Below are 21,069 nucleotides of genomic sequence, written 5' to 3'. Positions count from 1 at the left end.
TACGTAGTACTTGTTATTATTCTGTGCTATTACTCTTAAACTAATTTTTTTTTATTTTTTATTTTTATTTTATTGTTAGGAAAACAAACAGCATTCTATAACACATATAGAGTTACCAATTAAACTTCACATTTGCCAAAATAGTTTTCACAAATAGTTTATACATAGGTATCGTTTTTAAAAATTGAGTAAACAGAAACAGAAAAAGAAAATAAATTTTTTAGATTCTATGTTAAATATACTATGACTTGGCAATTAATTTAAACTCGAAATATCGCATCGTTGTTAAAACAATAAATAGTTAGGTAATTACTGTTTTAACAACGACCTAAATTTGTTTGGTTTTAGGCTGAAAATATCTAAGTGACAGTATTTGGAGTTATACAATTTCATTGATCTTAGAATAAATCGGTTCATCGCATAATTAGTACGGCAAGAAGAAATGGCAAATGAATCACATGACCTCATGTTCGCTCTCGGACATCGCAACAAAACCTTACTCAAAAGGTAGGGCGAGTCAACATAGCCATTAACAACTTTGTACAATAAAAGTTGATCGCAGTGTTCTCTTCGCAAAGCAAGAGACACAACGCTGTCAGCGTCAAAGTCTCCTCGAAATTTATATCTCATTCTCCGTATAAATTTGTTTTGAATCTTTTCAATTGAGTTTATATAAATAAGATACTGGGGATTCCAGACAGTCGACGCATATTCGAGCTGTGATCTGACCAGGACATTATACAGCAGTATTAGAGTATAGACATTAGTAAATTCCCGACCTTGTCTAAAAATAAACCCCAACAACTGATATGCCTTAGAAGTGATTTTGTTTATGTGCGAAGAAAACAACAATTCACTGTCCAGTATTATGCCTAGGTCTCTCACCTCGGTCGATCGCTTAAGATTTTGGCCAAAAATTGTATAATTAAATTGTAATGGACGTTTTTTTCTACTATAAGTGATTACACAGCATTTATCAATATTGAGAAATAACCTATTTTTAACACAATAGTCACACAATCGCTTTATATCTTCTTGCAAGGCGAAACAGTCCTCCAAAGATTTTACTACTGTATAAATTTTTGTATCATCTGCGAATAGGAGACAATTGGAATGTCGAAAGCAATCTACCACGTCATTTATAAAAATGTTAAACAATAACGGTCCGAGGTGAGAGCCCTGAGGCACCCCAGAAGGAGCTGGTATAAAACTAGACATGTAACCCTTCAGTGTGACAGCTTGGGTTCTGTTCATGAGATAGGATTTCAGCCATCTCAGGAGATCGCCATGTATACCAAAATATTCTAGTTTACTTATCAAAATTGTATGCGAGATTTTATCAAAACATTTTGAATAATCGGTATACACGGCGTCCACCTGAAAACCTCTATCCATACTGTGGAGTACTTGGTCCAGGAATTCACACAGATTAGTCTCAGTGGACCGCTTGTCGATAAAGCCGTGCTGTTGGGTAATTAAGAAGGGTCTGACAGCTGGAAACATAGAATCAAATATTATTTTCTCAAAGAGTTTGGGAATCACAGACAACTTGGATATGCCACTTTTAAAGATGGGAACAACCAGCGACTGTTTCCACACGCTTGGCATGACACCGCGAGTCAGTGAGAGGTGGAATAGATAATTGATAGATAATTGATCTAACTTAACCGTTATAGTTTTCCTTGAAAGTTCATAAAAAGCACTATTATTATGAATTTTATTCATCAAGACATGATAATTTGATCCGCACCTAGTCAATGCATCTAAAGCAAACTCAACCAATGGCCCTTGATTCGGATTCGGACACCGTAACTGCATTTAAAACTCCAACTCGACCAGCGGTCATGTCAACAAGTTGGACGAAATGTATTTAGTGATCCTCTATTCGGAGTTAAATTCAATATAACACGATGTCATGAATACCTAATGAACTTATTCAGGCCAGGCACAGTTCGAGAAAGCTAGCAAATTAGTTTGCTCTCCGGCTAACATATTCCCAGTTAGTTTGCACAGAGTTAGGGACAGTCATTTTGGTGATTACAGCTGATCGAGTAATTAGAGTGACGGATTTAAGACACTTCAATAATATGTCAATTAATTAACTTTTTGCTAAGTAATAGTTATAGAGTACACGAATAAAATATATCTTGGCTTGTCAACAAGTTTGTATTGTACAATTGTACCCTGCAAACGGATCAATTTTCTTTGAACATCATGTTCACGACCGCTGTACTTATTATGACTGTAATTGCTCCTCAGCTAAGATGTACTTGAAAGCATGAAACGGTAAAAATTTCTGTATTCACCTCAAGCATCTGTTTCCCTAATGAAACAGTAATTGGACCTGCAACGAAAATAATCAGAAAATAGGAGGATTTCGATGTTATGGATCGACTTCCCTCCAGTTGACAACCCTAGCCGTTGCAAAACGAAGCATCAGCTTCAATGAAAAGCGACTATAAGCCGATACCCGCCTGCTCAGAGCTTAAGACGTTTTAGCTTGCCATTTTTGCCGTGTTTTCTTCGCTTTTAAGTTTTTATCCTTCGGGCACTTTTAGCATCACTTCGTTATTTGCAGCACTCTAGTGTTATTGCGACGAGATTATTTCTCACTGTTAACTGTTCCTTCCTAGTTTATATTGAACTAGCGGCCACCCGCGACTTCGTGCGCGTGGATCCCGTTTTACGCCCTTAAGGGTGGAGTTTCGTAAAATCCTTTCTTAGCGGATGCCTACACGTCATAACATCTATCTGCCTGCCAAATTTCAGCCCGATCAGTCCAGTGGTTTGGGCTGTGCGTTGATAGATCACTATGTCAGTCAGTCACCTTTGAGTTATATATTAGATTTGTGGAAAAAAGCGCGGCCAGCTCAACACTTGGGCATCTTATGTAATGGCAATATAGGTGCTATTTTTTTCATCAAAATAGTCTGATGTCCTGGTGACTGTACAAAAAATATTTTTTGTTATTTTTTATTGTATTTTTCCGTAGATCCTGTACATACATTCCTGTGGGCCTCAAAACAATTACCGGTTAATTAAATTTCCCGGAAAATCGCATTGGTCTCCCAAGAATCGTTCAACGTGTTTAATTACAAAATTGTTACGGGAATTCAACTGGAAACCTGTTTCTGAAAATAAAAATACCGGAAAGTAATTTTATGTGTGGTATTTATTTACACCTTATTACAACCTTTGTTTGCTTAGTAAAATAAAAATACTGTGTAACCAACCAAAAAAGAAAAATAAATAAACTACGTTTGAACATTTCTATTTGCGGAATTTTCATTCTATCCATAAAAATATTTTGCATCCGTAAAATCAACAGAACTCACAGTTTTGAAATTTAATAAACTCACACTTTACAAAATGGAACACTATTTTTGAATGCTCGGGAAATTGCAATATAACGAAGCATTTTAGAGAATTTGGCTAATAACGCAAAATGGAATTCACCGTGCTACAAATACAGCAGGCGGCGAATTTGTGCAGAGTAAAATAACAAAAGTTTTCTCGAAAGTAAATGCTCTTAGCGTATAATTGAATTCTGCTCCGATTTTAGGAGTTCTTTATCAGTTTGAGGATACCTTGATAGTTAATATTCTAGAAAGTTCGAACAAAATAGAGTCTTATTTCCAGCGCACGAAGAAATGTCTGATAATTGTAACAGTAGACACCTAATGGAATCAAAGCGGTGGAAAGCCAATAAAGCTCTATTTGCCGCGCAAAAGTCAATCCCGGCAACAATTAAGGTGAAGAACAACAAATATCACTTTGAGCTAAATCTGTTTTGCACGATTGGATAAAACGGGAAACTATTTCTTATGGTTTTAAAGGAACAATGGAAACTAACCGGTAATGAATTAAAAAAGGCAACAATTAAGGTGAAGAACAACAAATATCACTTTGAGCTAAATCTGTTTTGCACGATTGGATAAAACGGGAAACTATTTCTAATGGTTTTAAAGGAACAATGGAAACTAACCGGTAATGAATTAAAAAAGGCAACAATTAAGGTGAAGAACAACAAATATCACTTTGAGCTAAATCTGTTTTGCACGATTGGATAAAACGGGAAACTATTTCTAATGGTTTTAAAGGAACAATGGAAACTAACCGGTAATGAATTAAAAAAGGCACTCATCAGCCTATTTTAACGAAAGCACTTAAAGCATTAGGCCCATATCTATGGATTCAGTTGCTATTTTAATACTTGATGTTTGTTGGATACCTGTAAACTATTTTTGATGAAAAAAGGTTACAGATTTGACGAAAAATCACTTCTTAAAATTTAATTACGTATTATTTTCATATACCGTCGTTTGTAGGTCTATAATCTTCTATTTATTCCTAGTTATCTTCCGTCGCTATAAATGTTTAATCTTCGATTATCCGAGGAGGAGATCCTTAATAAAATGTTTACGACCTTTGGACATTGAGAATTTTAAACGTCATATTAAACGAAATAAAAATATCTAGTAAAGTATAATAAGTGTCTTAGGTCTACTTAATTTTATATCTATATTTTACTCAAGAAAATACCTTTCATTACAGATCCTGTTGATTAATAAAACTAAAGCGTTTAACGGCAATACTATTGTACATTATTTGCGACATAATCCGCTGTTACATGGGATTATGTGGTAGAGAATTAGCGATCGAGCAACGTGTTTAGATACTCCGATAAAGGCTTATTGTCGACACAATTAAAGCTGTATTAGTATCTAACTATCGCAAGTAATTCATGGGAAGTATACTCGTTTGATTCCTTGAATAAAGATTTAGTTTAGTAGTAACTTAGTTTTTATAAGCCTTGAATTACGATACCTTATTAAATATCTGCATAAAATGGACTGTGTCTTCTAACACCTAGACATAATGACACATAAGACAATTAAAATCTGGTGATACTCACTCAAATTGATAGCACCAATGTGCCATGGGGCCGTCAATTTCATGGTTTGTCTTTCACAAATAAACAACGTTATTGCAAAAGTGAAACCACCATGACCGCTTATCGTACGTGGAGAGCCCGGGACAGAAGCCCTAATTATGTACAGGTATTTAGGCGATCCTTTAGGGCTGCCTGCCACCATATACTTTCTAGAACTGAAATTTTAAACCTCGATAAACGGTACTTCTCTAACCCTAGATAGAAGTACCACTAACTCTTAAACGCTTAGTTCTTTTTTATTAAACTTCGCCGACTGCAGAACTCGTAACTAAAGTTAGTTCTTAACTTTGTTAAGAAATGGATACCGTAAGATTAGCTGAAGACTGATTTAATGTTTTTCTTCTCGATTGATGTTATAAATTCATGCTGATCGGTTATTTTCCACATCGTCTCACATTATATTAACAATGCTTTTCTTTTACATAATTATCTTTCAATTTATTAAACTGATTCATTAATTCGAAGTTGAAAACGAAATGATAGAAACGTTATTTTTAATGACGATGAAATAACATTTTGACGTGATAGTAAATGTGCAGTTAACTCACTTGTTATCTAAATACGTCAATTAAAACGTGTAATTACTTTTCCCGCTTTGCACGCGTAGTTCTGGCACTAACATGATACTAACTGAAAGTTTTGGTATTTATATTACTGGAATGAAAAGCTCATAAATATTCAATTATAGGTAGTGGATTTCACAATGATTCTAGAAATGTATTTTGTAGACATTAATACACAAAATACAGGGTACTTTATTGAATACGTATAGAAAAACAACAAATAAATCAAAATACTTAATATATACTTTGTTATACACTCGACATCAAATAAATCGCACCTCCTGCGACAAGCACTTTCAAACGTATACATCCCCACTTCCCATCAATATTGGCACCATTTGAAAGCCTAGTTCTAAACTTCTTTTCATTAAAGGAAAGGTTTTTACCCTAAAAATGTGTCTTTAGAAGATCCAGAGTCACTTCTTCAAAAAATAGGTAGTTACGCTTGAGCCAACTTTTATGGCTATAAAACTGTTAAGTTGGGATTAATCGCTTTTCATCTGTTAAAGAGGACACGTGTGATCATTATTTGGTTTTATAACCATAAAATTTGGTCTAATTGATCCCAGAGGTGAGCCCAAAGTGAGGTCTTTTTTTAAGTCACATTTATGGTATCTGTTAATCATTTATTAAGAAATTAAATGTGTTTTTCTTTAAGGATATTTATTGGGCTTTCAAATAACACCAATATTGTTAGGGCACCATGATTGTGTCAGAAGAAAATCTTAAAAGTTCGCGTCGCGGAAGGTGCGGTTTATTTTATGTTGAGTGTAGTTGAAGGTCATAGAGGGTCGTGCATCTGTAGTGACTAAATGACCTGCTGAAGATGATTAGATATTTAAATGTCAGGTGCGTTGTAGTTGATTGTCACGTCGTTTACGGTATATCAAAATAAATACTGTGACATCGGCATCTTAACGAAGTTGTAATAGTGAATTTAGAGCTGGTGGCTGTATAATTGGTGGCCTTATATCATCAGCAGTATATTAGTGTCGACGTAACGGCAGCCCTGCGGTGACGGAAGTCCACATCCGCTGCGGTGGACGCCTACCTATGCCTCGCTCTGCCAATTAATACGCCGACGTGCACAAACAATGGAAAATCAATCGACTACTCCAGACCGGCTGGCGGCGCTGACACACAGATGTCAGATGTCTGATTGCCAGGAGTAGAACAAGCTCAGGCATACTATGTGGAATCACTGTTCAGTAGTGTTCAGTAATTTTACTTGTGGACTAATGTGATGACGAAAACAAAGATAGTCAAGAGCAGAATCGCTGTCCAGTAATAAATGGACTTGTAGAGAATATGTATTTCACATTGTTTGCTGCAGTTCGCCCTCGCTAGGGCAGGAAGGAAACTATCATGCAGGATGAAATAGCCGAGCTGAGGTGAGAACAGTCGTTAGCTAGGATTGGCGGAGTTTTGGGCTGACACTGTGTAGGTTTGTTGTCGACACGAAAAGAAGAAGAAGCTAGGATTTGAATGCTATTGCTCATCACAGAAACTATAAGTGCTAGGAGTCTGAAATTTTGCATGGGGGTTCCTTTTAGGACGTAGACCAGGTGCTCATTAAGAACGGTTTTTACGAAACTCCACCCCTAAGGGGGTAAAACCGGATCCACGCGTACGAAGTCGCGGGCGGCCGCTATAGTCCTTTTCACGTAAGATGATCCGTATGACACTTCAAGGTTATCCATATTACGCATACTACATATGCAGAATATTTTTAAAAAAAAATTTGTATTTTATTAGCAATATAATAAAAAAAAATTAATTACTTGTCTTGAAATATATAGTGAAATCTGAGTCTATTGATTATATTTTAATTAAATACGATGTAAAAATATTTTTAAAACTTATTTCGACTATTCTTACTTGTGCTGCAAGAGTATTTTTATCTACTGTTTTTAAAGGCTCTAAATGTGGCCCTTCAACAAATATCAAGGGTGCGAGGCAGACACAATGAAAATCAAATTGTCTCAACCAGCGGCCGCCCACGTGGTTAATGGGTGACTTAACCGTATTATCTCACGGATTACGGTTTCGCTAGAAAAATCCCCAGGGAGAAAATAAATTGCGGTATTTGCCTATCTGTGTGCTTACCATGAGTTTACGTGAGGTGTGCTCGCTAACGAATGCGTAAAAATGATATTTTATTAAATGTATGACAGATTGTCTCTAGCGGCTACTTTCAAGAACTTGTTTCTGATGAACGAAATTACCTAGTTACTACGAAACTTTTTATAATAACAATATGTCTTCGCTATTGACAAACTAACATTGGAAACTTTATTGGCTTATGAATAAACTAAACTTTTCCTGTACCTATATGTAATATAAAAGCTGTATGTTTCTTCCATTAAATAAATAAATACCCTAAAATCGTCATCGATTTTTTTGACGCATTCGCTATCGAGTTCACCTAACGTAAACTCGTGGTAAGCACACTGGTTCTTTCACAACACAAACTAACTTACTGAATAAAATTCCTGAAACGTAACTTGAAGTGGTCGATCAATGAATGAATTCTATTTTATTATATTTATGATACGATACGAATTTTATATGAATCTGGTAACACGATTAAAGAATCAAACGACGATGAATGAAGATGTGCTTACCTTGAGACTGAATACAATTGTTATTGTAAAGACGAGAGTGGAAAAGCCACTCAGCCTTGTTGCCTCATCCCAGACAGACTGTGTATTATTTAGTATTTAACTATGTAGGTAAGCTTACATGTTGTAGTAAATGTAATGTTATGTATAGTAGACAACACGACGTCTAAGTATTTATAGGGTAGAAGTTTTTTGAATGGCTTTATTTAGCTTGCCCGGAAAATGGTGATTGAATCTGCCGCTTAATTTCAGCTTTAGCCCACACTATTTGTCCCGAAGCAATGTTAGAGTTGATAGGTTTAAAAGCTACTAAAAGTAAATTAATTGTATGAATTTATCAGGGTTCGAAAATATCCTTATGATATATATCCGATATATATCGGATATATATCTGATATTATGATATATATCCGATATATATCGGATATATATCATAAATATCGGATATTTTCGAACCCTGGAATTTATTGAGAGTCAAAATTAATAAATTTTTAATTCAAACAGCCAGCTTCGATTCGGCTCTTGTGAGCCGCTGAAACTCAATGGCACTTAAGTTTGTAGTGTCATTCAGTATTCCTTAAGGTTGTTTAGTAAGTTAGGGAGGACATTTTGTGCTTAGCGTAGCGTTTTGCGGCGCTTCGAACTTTAAATGGCGCGTCGTTATGTAAAACAAACGTAAATACTTATTTTGCCTTTACATAAATTTTGTTTTTACCGTATGTTTATACACAAAGACAGTACTTATTTAAATAAACATTCCCAAATTTTGAGAACTAGCCCTATTGAGATTTAGCTTAAAAGAGAAGTATCCCAAATGAGAAGTAGCCCAAGTGAGAAGTATCCCAAATGGGAAGTAGCTCAAGTGAGAAGTCTCCCAAGTTAGAAGTAGCCCAAGTGAGAAGTCTCCCAAGTGAGAAGTAGCCCAAGTGGGAAGTATCCCAAATGAGAAGTAGCCCAAGTGAGAAGTAGCCCAAGTGAGAAGTCTCCCAAGTGAGAAGTAGCCCAAGTGAGAAGTCTCCCAAGTGAGAAGTAGCCCAAGTGGGAAGTATCCCAAATGAGAAGTCTCCCAAGTGAGAAGTAGCCCAAGGGAGAAGTCTCCCAAGTGAGAAGTAGCCCAAGTGAGAAGTATCCCAAATGAGAAGTAGCCCAAGTGAGAAGTCTCCCAAGTGAGAAGTAGCCCAAGTGAGAAGTCTCCCAAGTGAGAAGTAGCCCAAGTGAGAAGTCTCCCAAGTGAGAAGTAGCCCAAGTGGGAAGTATCCCAAATGAGAAGTCTCCCAAGTGAGAAGTAGCCCAAGGGAGAAGTCTCCCAAGTGAGAAGTAGCCCAAGTGAGAAGTATCCCAAATGAGAAGTAGCCCAAGTGAGAAGTCTCCCAAGTGAGAAGTAGCCCAAGTGGGAAGTATCCCAAATGAGAAGTCTCCCAAGTGAGAAGTAGCCCAAGGGAGAAGTCTCCCAAGTGAGAAGTAGCCCAAGTGAGAAGTATCCCAAATGAGAAGTAGCCCAAGTGAGAAGTCTCCCAAGTGAGAAGTAGCCCAAGTGAGAAGTATCCCAAATGAGAAGTAGCCCAAGTGAGAAGTCTCCCAAATGAGAAGTAGCCCAAGTGAGAAGTCTCCCAAGTGAGAAGTAGCCCAAGGGAGAAGTCTCCCAAGTGAGAAGTAGCCCAAGTGAGAAGTATCCCAAATGAGAAGTAGCCCAAGTGAGAAGTCTCCCAAGTGAGAAGTAGCCCAAGTGAGAAGTATCCCAAATGAGAAGTAGCCCAAGTGAGAAGTCTCCCAAATGAGAAGTAGCCCAAGTGAGAAGTCTCCCAAGTGAGAAGTAGCCCAAGTGAGAAGTCTCCCAAGTGAGAAGTAGCCCAAGTGAGAAGTATCCCAAATGAGAAGTAGCCCAAGTGAGAAGTATCCCAAATGAGAAGTAGCTCAAGTGAGAAGTCTCCCAAGTGAGAAGTAGCCCAAGTGAGAAGTCTCCCAAGTGAGAAGTAGCCCAAGGGAGAAGTCTCCCAAGTGAGAAGTAGCCCAAGTGAGAAGTATCCCAAATGAGAAGTAGCCCAAGTGAGAAGTCTCCCAAATGAGAAGTAGCCCAAGTCAGAAGTAGACCATTAGCGAGTCGGTTGCCATAATGAGAATTAGCTCTAATGCACTTATTGGTTTCCTCTGTACTATCGGCAACAGTGTTAACTACCCATTGCCGGTCATGACGTCTCGTTCTATCGCAAAGAATCACCATTTGATGAGAGCCAGAGCAAAAATGGCAATGGATAGTTTACAATGTGGCCGCGTGTACATGTGTGTAATCATGTTTGAAGTTTCTTACGTTAAACTAACTCATATCTGTCTGTCTGCGGGTGTCTATGGGCGACGGTAATCACTTACCATCAGGTGATCCGTCTGCTCGTTTGCCTCCTATCACATAAAAAAAAAATTCAATTTCGTTATTCGTTTTCGGCACATCGCTTGGTGGTGATGGCGAGGAAAAGTAAAGTTGTAACTTGAATGTCCATTTCTCTCTAGCCAGTTAGCCACTTGTAGGTATAGGTACCTTCCTATACCAAAGTTCTGGGAACTTTAAAATGCGATCAATACTCGTGATTGTGTTTTACATTAATTTTGGGCGATCGCTCCCGCTGCGGTCTCATCCGCAGTTATTACCTTAAACGGGAATGTGTCTTATCTCCTTTTTACGTCTTCCACTTCTAATTGCTTTTTGGCAACCGCTCGGTTTGCTAAATATTAGACCCTTAATATAGAAAAACCTTACATAATTCATGACATGAAAAACTTAGTAATTCGGCGTTTTTTCCAAGCGGTGCTGAGGTTCTAAAAATGCTATCGGCGATGAAAATCCTAAAGCTCCTCACTAATGGAAAAAAGTAGTTTATAAGTATCCCGAGTAAGTTTATTCTGAGTAAGAAGGGCCTTCCAACAGGCGCTTCAGCGGTGTTGCCTTCAAAGTTTTTTTTACCTGGATTTAAATTATAGCAAAATATTACCATCTACACCATCTACGTCGCCAAGAAGCACGTATTTTATATTATTATTTGTTACTGACTACACATAATGATGAACGTCACTAACAAACTACCCCTGCATCCATGTAAAAGTCATACATCATTTGTGTATGGCGTGCCGTACTCACATTGCCCTCTGACCGCGAATTAGTTCACCCATATTTGGTGTTATGTTTCTTAATGTTTTTGCTTTATCGCCGGGTATTGTCGTCGGGCAATCCGTAAATTGTGTTATCGCACATTAGCCGATATTAGTGGGCAATCAAATTGATCTACGCGTGAGGTGACGTGACACCCCATTGTGGACTTGTCACGCGTCTCGGGACAAAGGTGAGCGGATTGTGCTTACTGCTTAGTAATTAACCAGATATGTGGTTAGTGTGGTTACTTGGAGGGAAAATGGCCAATTTACTAAACAATAGCGTATTGATTACGCAATTTGCGAGCATGATTAATTTATTCATGGTTATTTTTAATATTATTCAATATTTTCTTTTTATCAAATAGTACGTTCTACTTAAAATTTCCGCGTGTTCCTTTGGGCCGCTATTGGCGAAATGACGGATAATATAATTACTCATTCCATGTACAGCCTTTTGTTCCATAAGAATAGAAGAGCCTCAAGGAACCAGGCTCCTGCCTACCAGACAGGAAAGGAGTAGGCATCATCCCTAAGTTTTTGACATTCCACTTTCCGTCCCTAAGTGTTCCGTTTTCTCTTTTATCATGCATACGGATCGCGGTCTTATAATTATCAACAGTTAAGTGCATGTCGGTCAACGTCATCAATCGATCATTTAATTAATAATGCACTATTAAAACCATTTGCGGCCATCTAGCGCTGAGCACTAAGTGATCCGTCGTAGGCATGCGGCGAGCGGCCACAGCGCGCAAACTTGTGCAAACACTGTGGTTGACGGACTATTACGTCATCAAAGGGCGGTTTGATCGCAAACTGTTGGAGGGTATGGCTTAAACACTCATTAATCCATCCATCCACATAATCAACCAAAGATCACACGAAAAGAGTACTGAAAAAAAGATTGACAACTAATAAAGATACATACTTTGTTAGTGTATTGTATTACATAAAAAACAACAAAACATTACAAGTGAATGCTTACAAAATATAGGAATAAAGTAAACTTCTGCAATTTAAAATTATTGGGTTGTTACAAAAACAAATCAAACAATCAATTAGTAAGTGTAAAAAGTAAGAATTTATCGTTTTTCCGGAAAGCATGAATTTAAACGTTTAATTTGTCGAAATTGAAAAAATACATAAATGATTTATTGAGTAGTTGTAAGTAGGTAAGTGATTTTATAAGTGAAATTAGTTGCTGTTTTAAATTATATATCGGTGACAGAGCATAACGGTAACAGCACGCAACAAAACCCTGAAGTGAACGTAGGGTTGGATCCTAATGTGCCTTTAGTTTCTACATCGTGATATTTATTAGCAATGCTAATAGTTTAAATAGTCTTATAAAAACACTAGCTTTTGCCCGCAGTTCCACCCGCGTGAAATTAAGTTTGTCACAGATCCTCATAAATTATAGCCTTTATGTTATTCTGGGTTATAAACTTTAATACTGCAAAGTTTCATCAAAATCCGTTCAGTAGTTTTTGCGTGAAAGAGTACCAAACATGTTAACATCAACATATCCATACAAACTTTTGCATGCCTGAAATGCATGCAAATCATATTTCGGCCATTGTGGGCTATGGATAACTGTTTTAACGAACTTTGTCCTTGAAATGTACAGTCACGGAATGAAAAGGTTCGTCAGTTTTCAAATTGATTCCTTCAACGAACCGCGAGCACATATTACCTTTTGAAACTATGTTACAGAATAATCTAGAGTTAGAGAAAATGATCTTTAACTGTTCGTCAGTAAAGTTCAAAATTATTCAGATCAAAGTTGTTTGACGATTTAACTTGTCAAGAAGATTATTATGATTGATAAACTAAAACCTTCTTGTTGGTTCAACCTGCCATTATCTATTGAATAAAAAAAACTACATTTTGTAACATTGCACTGATGGGATAGAAAAATAAACAAGCAAAACCTTATTCGTGAGCAAACGTCAGATTTATTTAAATGTTAGCAGCAATGTTTCTTGCACGGTTATGTTGGCAGATTTGACTCTTACAGTACCTAGTGCAAGCGAAAACCGACACTAAGGTGACGAACCTTTTCATTCCGCGACTGTACATGTGTGAAATGTACCTAACTTTCGTGTCGTCAGAATGTTCAGTTGTTTCAGTGTGGACAGGTGTGTGGAGTATTGTTGAAAGTAAAAGTTAAGTGATTATAATAAATGTTAGGTTATAATTAGTATTTGTATGTACGTAATTATAATAAACAGGTAGTAAATTAATTTTATATTAGTAAAACAAAAAGAAAACAATATATCAAAATTAAACTTCTTACATATCGTTTCGTAACTGAGATTGATAAACACAAGTGTTTTTAAAAACTTAAAACCTTGTTCCCTTTGTAAACATGCTCCAAACATTTCCAATACTTGTTTTGAAAGATCAAACAAAGAAACATTCAAAATAAACCATATCAAGTCAAACGTTGTTTCGGCATACCGGGTAAAATTTTAAGGGAAACCCAAAATGCATACGAGGTAAAAATGTAAATGTAGTTCGTTACTCTGAAAATGCAATAAAGCTTAGCCCGGGCGGGCACTCCCGTCTCCATACAACGCTTCCTTCAATTTTCATATTGATTTTCAAGTAGCTCTATATGAAATTTTATCTTATAGTTTATCAGCCTCGTGCACAGACGATTCAGTGGCTCAGATATTTTTAATAGAGCCATTCTTTCAGCGTGGGGACCACCCACCCTCTGGCGAAATGCATCAAAGAAAAATCCAAAGCATTTAGTGGATAGAGAAGCCAAAGTATATCTCTAAATATTACGCGGTCGTTCAGAAAATTGCATCCACATTCTGTGCAAATAAAAATTAAACACTTAACGCTATAAAATAAAACTTGAACAGCTGAACCAATATTTTTTCCAGTATTCGTTGTAGTCAACAACAAATGGAAAAATTTAAAAAGTAAAAAACGCAATTTGAGCCGTGAAGACTGAGGCAAAAGCCATTATTTATTTACAAAATCTAAATAAACAAATGGCTACTTATGCCAAAAATGATGGGTACGAAAATCTGTTGCGCGGAGGGCGATTCACTCCGCTTTATATCGGGCAGTCAAAAATTAGCAGCACGAATAAAAATTATTGCAGAACAGCGTGAACTCTCGCCGAACTGTTAGCGCTAGCAAGTACCAACTTTGTTAAATTCAGCTAACAGGCATCGTGTCAAAGTGATGTAAAAGCTTTTTTATTTTAATTCCACCTACACGGCTTTGGAGCGTCCTTTTAACGCAGGTCCGTACTATAAATGTCATCCAAATATAGAATGATATGAAATGTTACGAATATTTTTGATACCACTGCTTACTTGGTAATGGAATTTTTCTCTCCAGTGTATGTAAAAGAAAAATTCAATTTCATCTCTGATGGAAATTTTGGGAAATGTTGGCGAAAGTTAACTATTATGTACGAATATGGACTACGGAGAGGAAAAAGTCGGACGAAAGAATAGCTGTTAATTTTTAACAAGTCAGAGGAAATCATGTTCCCTAACATTATTAGACGTAAAGAGAGAAAATGATATTTTGCGAATGTAATAATAAATGATTTGGGAATAGAATATTATTTCAACTATATTATTTATTTCACAATTATCCTAGAAAGCTTTTAGACAACACTAATATCTACTCCGAGCATATTATCTGAGGAATGAAATATTAAATTAACGTCTAGCTGATATTGTTTCTTAATAGTATCTGAAATTGCACTCGCTTTGGAATAGCAGTGCCAATCCAGTTCATGCGGCTTTAATACAGCAGGGTTGCATCGGAATGTGACAGTTCCTTGCTTAATGTATCCAAATGGAATTCGGCACTCACTGGTATTCGAAAAGGCACTATCATTTAATACATTCAAACCGAATTCTATTCTCTCTCGACGTGCAAACTTATAAATAGCTCTCATGAATACTCGAAGCTTGGAGGCTTGTAACTGGAAATGTTCGATGTGACTTTTTAAATTGTATTCAAACAAACGTTTAAAGTCTTTATTTTAACGCCTGTACTCGTAATGTTGTCTTGTTTTTATGCGACAACTTTTCGTAGATAGGTCAGGATGTGAAATCGTATTAATATCGAAATCGATTCGCAATTCAAAGACAAAATACGTTAAAAGTCTTCAACGCCAAAGGCTTATCAAGCGCCAAGAGCAGATTATTCCAGTAGCCGATCCTTCTCGATTGCTGCAAAAGATCGCATTCCGACCCATTGCACAATTGAGCGGATCGGGTTCGGAGCGAAAAGTTTTGTACAGACGACAGCACATCAAGCTTAACACTGTGGCATCATAGTTCGTTGGAATAAGAGCGCTTTTGCGACAAAAATGTTATAGTTTAATTGCTGTTGTCTGTACCACCCTTCAGAGCACGTGACACGCGACGTATCCAACTAACATGTTGGGAGTCCTTTGACATTTTTTGACTATCCTTTATTGTCATACCTACAACTAAACGTTCGTTGTCTAAACGAATTCGAATACTCAATTTATTCGCAGCACGTCCCTCGTAGTAGAATCTCTGCGGATTCAATTTTCCGCGCTGCAATAGACTTGAAAGAAATAATTACGTCGTCCATAAGCGCATTTTAACGTTCAAGCGAAAATGTTGCTGGTTATTTCAACGCTATATAAAGTTGTTATTCATAAGATTTTTATTCATAACTGAGTCTATAGTGTTGTAGCGTAGTACTCACATTCACGTGGGCAGATATTATGCAGTCTTGAGTTTCATTGAATCGATTGCATGTCGTATTGTATCGGATTACAATAACAATATAATGTTTTATCGTAAAATTGCGATTCCCTCGGGAATTGGCGTGTACGTTCGTGTCAGAATTGGATTAGCAGTTTGCTTCGTAGTCCCATTTAACCAGTCGAGGATTAGTTTAAGCGTGCGTTTATTCGCACGCGGGGCTTTGCGTGGGGCGGGAGCGGGACGTAGGCGGACACGATCAAACGTGTGACCGTGTATCAGAGCGTTCATCAACTTGCCGTTTTCCGAGCGTGTAGGCAGCTTTTAAGTGCGCTTTTCCGTGTAGCCCAGATATATTAATGAGGTTGTTAGTTTAATGAAACCCCTAATTAACTTTTCTATATCCCTATTAACGCCTTATTGCGATAATGCTATTCATGTTATATCAGGTGCTATGTTTATTTAATATTAATGAAGCTAAATATGAATATATTATTCCGAAGCTATGTTCGAAGCTGTTTTTAAACTATAAAAGCGTTTTTATGCAACGAGCATTGTGGCTTATCTCGGAAGTTCGGAACGTGTCATTTTATGCAGCGATGCGGTCAGCTGGCTAATGGCTGCAATTGCGTCGCCAAGGCTTACGCGCGCGGGTCACTGCGCACCGCTCGGGGTCTCTCTGTAACTCAATTCCTGTGTTCGCTTTGTCCGTCTCTTTCACTGATAAGAGGATAATGGAGAAAAAAGACGGACAATGCACCGAAATTGTCTGACTAGATTGACTCCCCTTGCACTTTGTTGCTAAGGCTGCTCTTTTACTATTGAAGGGTTAAGACTATACTAACGTAGTTTTAAAATGTATCATAGTTTTCTAAGCGCCTTGCTTGCGGCAAGACTAATTAGTAAAGAACAAAAATAATGTCGTATGTTTAGAAGACATGCAGAATACATTGATATTATTTGAGTTGAACCGCTAAACTCAGTATGATCGAACCGACTAAATCGGTTTCCCACACTCAAAACACGTGAGATAAATAAAACGTTTACTGCAACAAAAGTTTGCGAACAATACGGACTTATCGGACCTCGTTCCCGAATGAGTTATTAAATTACAGATTTCAGTGTAAAGCAATTTCAGCACGCGAAGCTTCAAGCTTTAAATTTCATATTCTGTCCATTCAAATTCCATCACTCTCTGAAATTAATAGTACATATGTAATTCGTAATTATATGCTGGGACGTGTGAAATCTGGGAATGCATAAATGTTATAATGATTGCACATTCCCCGTTGGCCAAATTCTGAAATGCCATTAATTGTAAATTATGTAAATTTTGCGGTTATTAGGCATTCGTTTGGGCTGGCCAATATCGCGGTGTCGATTTTATGTAAACCAACGGAATTTATCAATTTGTGTACGAGTCTACGAGTATTAACCATTTAAATTCATTCGTTCGTTCGTTTCAGCCAAATGACGTACTGCTGGACTAAAACCTCCCCGACAAAGGACTAAATTCATTAATTGCAATAAATTGACATCAATTAAAATAGGCGGAGAGATACGACTATATTTCAAGCAACTGATTTTATGCTTTGCTAAGTATTTTGTGCCAACTCTGAATTCTGTAATTTTAAGAGTGGAAGTTAATGCACTAGTAAAACATTAAGAAAATAGTTTCAGTGGAATTAAATACTAAAATTGTACCTTTTGGGTGCTTGTTCCGGACGGAAAATAAGTAATTTTAATGTATACCATATTTAGCACTCAATGTTTAATATTAAATGAATTAAGTACCTACGTAAATAATGGCAAAACTTTATTTGTACAAAATATTTTGATGGTTATATCTTATAAATAACTAAACTATCTCTCTTCAAATCTTTTAAAGGATTTTCCAATAGCCTAATAGTTATCAAGATATTAGGGTATCAATATACTTACTTGAAATAATATTTCCCTAAATGAAATTAAAATGAAAAGCGACATATCGAAACAAAATTTTATTAACATCATAAATTCTAATTTAATTTGGTCACCAACTAGGTATGTATTGAAAATAAAAAAAAGAAGTGCAAATTTTTAATCAGTCAATTGTTATCGCTTGTTCCTGCCTTCAAGGTATCAATATCCTCTTTGATACCGGTGTGCTTCTCCATGACGTGCTGGATGACGTCTCTGGAGCCCAGGAACTGGGCCTCGCAGACGCCGCAGCAGTACTTGCCGCCCTCGCACACCACCACCTTGTGGTTCTTGGCCAGGTGCCGCGCCAGGCTGCCGTGCGACGCGAACACCTTCTTGCACTGGCTGCACCGGTGACCGTTCTCCGAGTGCTTGTACAACACGTGGCTCTGCAGCGCCGCTACAGAATTGAACGTCCTCTTGCAACTGCCGCACGCGATTCCGCTGGGATGGATCATAGAGATGTGGTTGACCAGTCGACGAGATGTAGTGAACGCGCGTCGACATAACCCGCACCAGTACGTCTTAACCTCCGGGTGCTTGTACTTCACGTGGTTCCTTAGAGACAGCTGCGAGTCGTACATTCTCCCGCAGGTCGGGCACGGTCTCTCGGACTTGACGCAGGTCGTGGCGTGCTCGGCGAGCTTTTCGCGCGTCTCAAAAGTCCGGTAGCACGCGCCGCAGCGGTGCGCGTGGCGGTGCATATAGCGCTGGTGCTTCTGCAGGCTCAGCAGTGACGCGTACGTCTTGTCGCACGACGCGCAGCGCACTTCTACGCGATCGCCGAAGTCGCACGGGTGCTTCAAGCGCGCATGCATCTGCAACGTGCTGGCCGATTTATACAACTTCCCGCAATACTTGCACGCGTGCCCTTTCTCAACTGAACCCGACGCAGGCAAGTCCCCTGTGATATACTCCTCGGTGCCCACTTCTACAACAATATTGATATCGGTGTCGTCGCTGGTCATCATCTCCCGAAGAATGGCCGTCGAGGCCCGCAGTTGCTCGTTTAAAGCATCCGAATCCGACGACTCCACGTTCACCTCGATATCAGGCTCAGATTTTACACTCATAATTTAAACTGGAACAAGAAAAAAATCTGATATTTTTTTATTCAAACTCCAATCGACGTCAATGATTTTGAAGCTGTCAGTGCCACAAATTAAAAAAAGAATTGTGACTGCGTAAAGTAAAAAAAGTTTTTATTTCTTTTTTTTATCGCAAAAAGTTTCTTGTGTTTCGCGGTGCGTTCCATTATTCGATTGTTTCGAAAAATTTGTAATCTATATTTTGATGCAATTATTTTATTTAGCTTTAACGCAGCTGCGCAGTTAAGTTTAATGATTAATATGCGTTCAAATGATTATGATTTAAATGGTTCCGTAACTATTTAAATATTCTTACTCATAACACGTTTATTATTTAATTTATTTACATGTAAAAAAATGTAAAAAAAAGAAACTACCTATACACCTCACATTAATTTCTATTTTGTGCATAATAATTAATCGTTTCTTTCTTTCTATTTAAAAATGCTTATTTAGGTATTGCATTGCAATTGTACTCTCCTGATTTACCGGCCTCATCAGTAACCTGTCGTGGAATCTTGTACAAAGTACAATTAGAATCCTCCGTGTCGATAAATTGTGGTTGTGGTTGTAGTGAACACTCGAAACGATACAAAACTTTAACAAATAGGAACGTGTGCCTGTCGGCCGCAGACACTTGAGAAATTAACAAGAGCAAATACAAGTTTAAACGCCATTTAGCTGTGTGCCGGCAAATTATGTTGCTAATGACCTATTGTTGCCTCCGTTTCGCATTTAATTTAATCACCCAACAATGGCGTATAAACTTGTAAACTAATTTGGAATCGAAAACAACTTTAAACTAATTACCTTTTTAGCTATCACAAAATCTGTAATACTGCGACAGATGATGTAGTGCACGTTCGCAAATGACAAATGAACGTTCATTTTCCCGCCGATTGTTCTCGATTCCAAATTCAAAATTCGATCCGTGGCGTCTGTAATCTGTGCTGCGTTGACTGTGTGCGTGTGGTTACGTGTACGTTTGGTTCTTTATTGGGTCGCAGTGAGATCGGCCGCGGCGCTCCGCTCGCCACCTGGAAGGACCAACAGGCGACTTACGCGGAACGAGAGTCGCTACCACTCGGGTGAGTCACCACATTGTAAAGAACCTATCGCTCGCTGTCTGTGGCGCGGTCATTGGTGTGATGTCATTCTTGCTGTACTTTTACTGGGTTTAAGGATTAGACAACCTGCATTCCTGTGTGGTAGGTATGTAAACTTTTGTATGGGTTTGGTTTCTTCTTATGTTATGTATTAGCCGGATCGATGGTGTGTATTTATTGAATTTGTGTTTTGTTATCTTAACATCCGCATAACCTAATTGTTAAGGCGATAGCGACTGCTAGTGAATATCTTTTCGTTTAGTCGGCACCGGCTAATGGACCATCGAAGACGTGTCTGCGACCGGTGGGACAGGTCCAGATCGCAACTTTCTATTTGCTCATTAATTTTTTTATGCAAAAATAGCCGAGTTTACAACACGCCGCACTGACTCGATTGCTTGCGTAGTATGTAAATATAACTAACAGTATTTCACTATTATATTAATATGAACGTTTCTAATATTTTGTTTATAACACCGACTTTTACACGAATACATAACTTGTATGTTGACTAAAAATAATATCACTCTCATCCTTTACTCTAATAACGCAAATGCTATTTTGTGTCACACTTGCTACTTACAATAAAAGCAAATACTTATTCTTAAAATAAGTTATCAATGTTGTAAAACAAGCACATGATTAGGTTAATTTAGTTTTGAATTATCATTACAAAACCTATACGGAATGAAAAATTCAAAAGTTCACCTTCAAGCGTCGTTAAAATGCGATTAAAAATTAATTAACTAATTGATTAACATATTGGGTCCGCTATTTTAGTAAAAGCTCGTTTTGTTTTACCTCTGCCACTCCGCGGTCCGGTGGATGGAGGTTTTCCGCCGGACCACATAATTTATTCATCCCGGTTTTAGGTTCAGCTTAATTAAAGGTTCATTAAAATACTTTATCTATCAATCAAGTA

At 37.6% G+C, this 21,069-nt stretch overlaps 2 protein-coding genes across 2 annotated transcripts in view; one reads left to right on the top strand and one right to left on the bottom strand.

Annotated features, from left to right (window-relative positions):
- The window catches only part of LOC135087154 (disco-interacting protein 2-like), a 165,973-nt gene that overhangs the window by 106,271 nt on the left and 38,633 nt on the right, over positions 1–21,069 (top strand). The window contains exon 3 of the mRNA XM_063981988.1: positions 20,049–20,129. Coding sequence (XP_063838058.1) covers positions 20,049–20,129 — 81 coding nt within the window. The remainder of the gene's footprint in view (positions 1–20,048; positions 20,130–21,069) is intronic.
- LOC135086560 (zinc finger protein 814-like) lies at positions 18,037–20,013 on the bottom strand. Its single transcript, XM_063981313.1, has 2 exons — positions 19,852–20,013; positions 18,037–19,034 (listed from the first exon to the last, which is right to left on the bottom strand). The coding sequence occupies exon 2, from the start codon at positions 19,024–19,026 to the stop codon at positions 18,082–18,084; it is 945 nt and encodes a 314-aa protein (XP_063837383.1). The 5' UTR covers positions 19,027–19,034; positions 19,852–20,013; the 3' UTR covers positions 18,037–18,081.

Source organism: Ostrinia nubilalis, chromosome Z, assembly GCF_963855985.1.
Source record: "Ostrinia nubilalis chromosome Z, ilOstNubi1.1, whole genome shotgun sequence".
NCBI lineage: Eukaryota > Metazoa > Arthropoda > Insecta > Lepidoptera > Crambidae > Ostrinia > Ostrinia nubilalis.
The sequence above is the reverse complement of the archived record's forward strand: the minus strand, read 5'-3'. Positions and strand labels throughout refer to the sequence as shown.

Bases quoted from the DNA above. Each gene is read 5' to 3' on its own strand.
- LOC135086560 (XM_063981313.1), bottom strand. From the start codon at position 19,026: ATGAGTGTAAAATCTGAGCCTGATATCGAGGTGAACGTGGAGTCGTCG.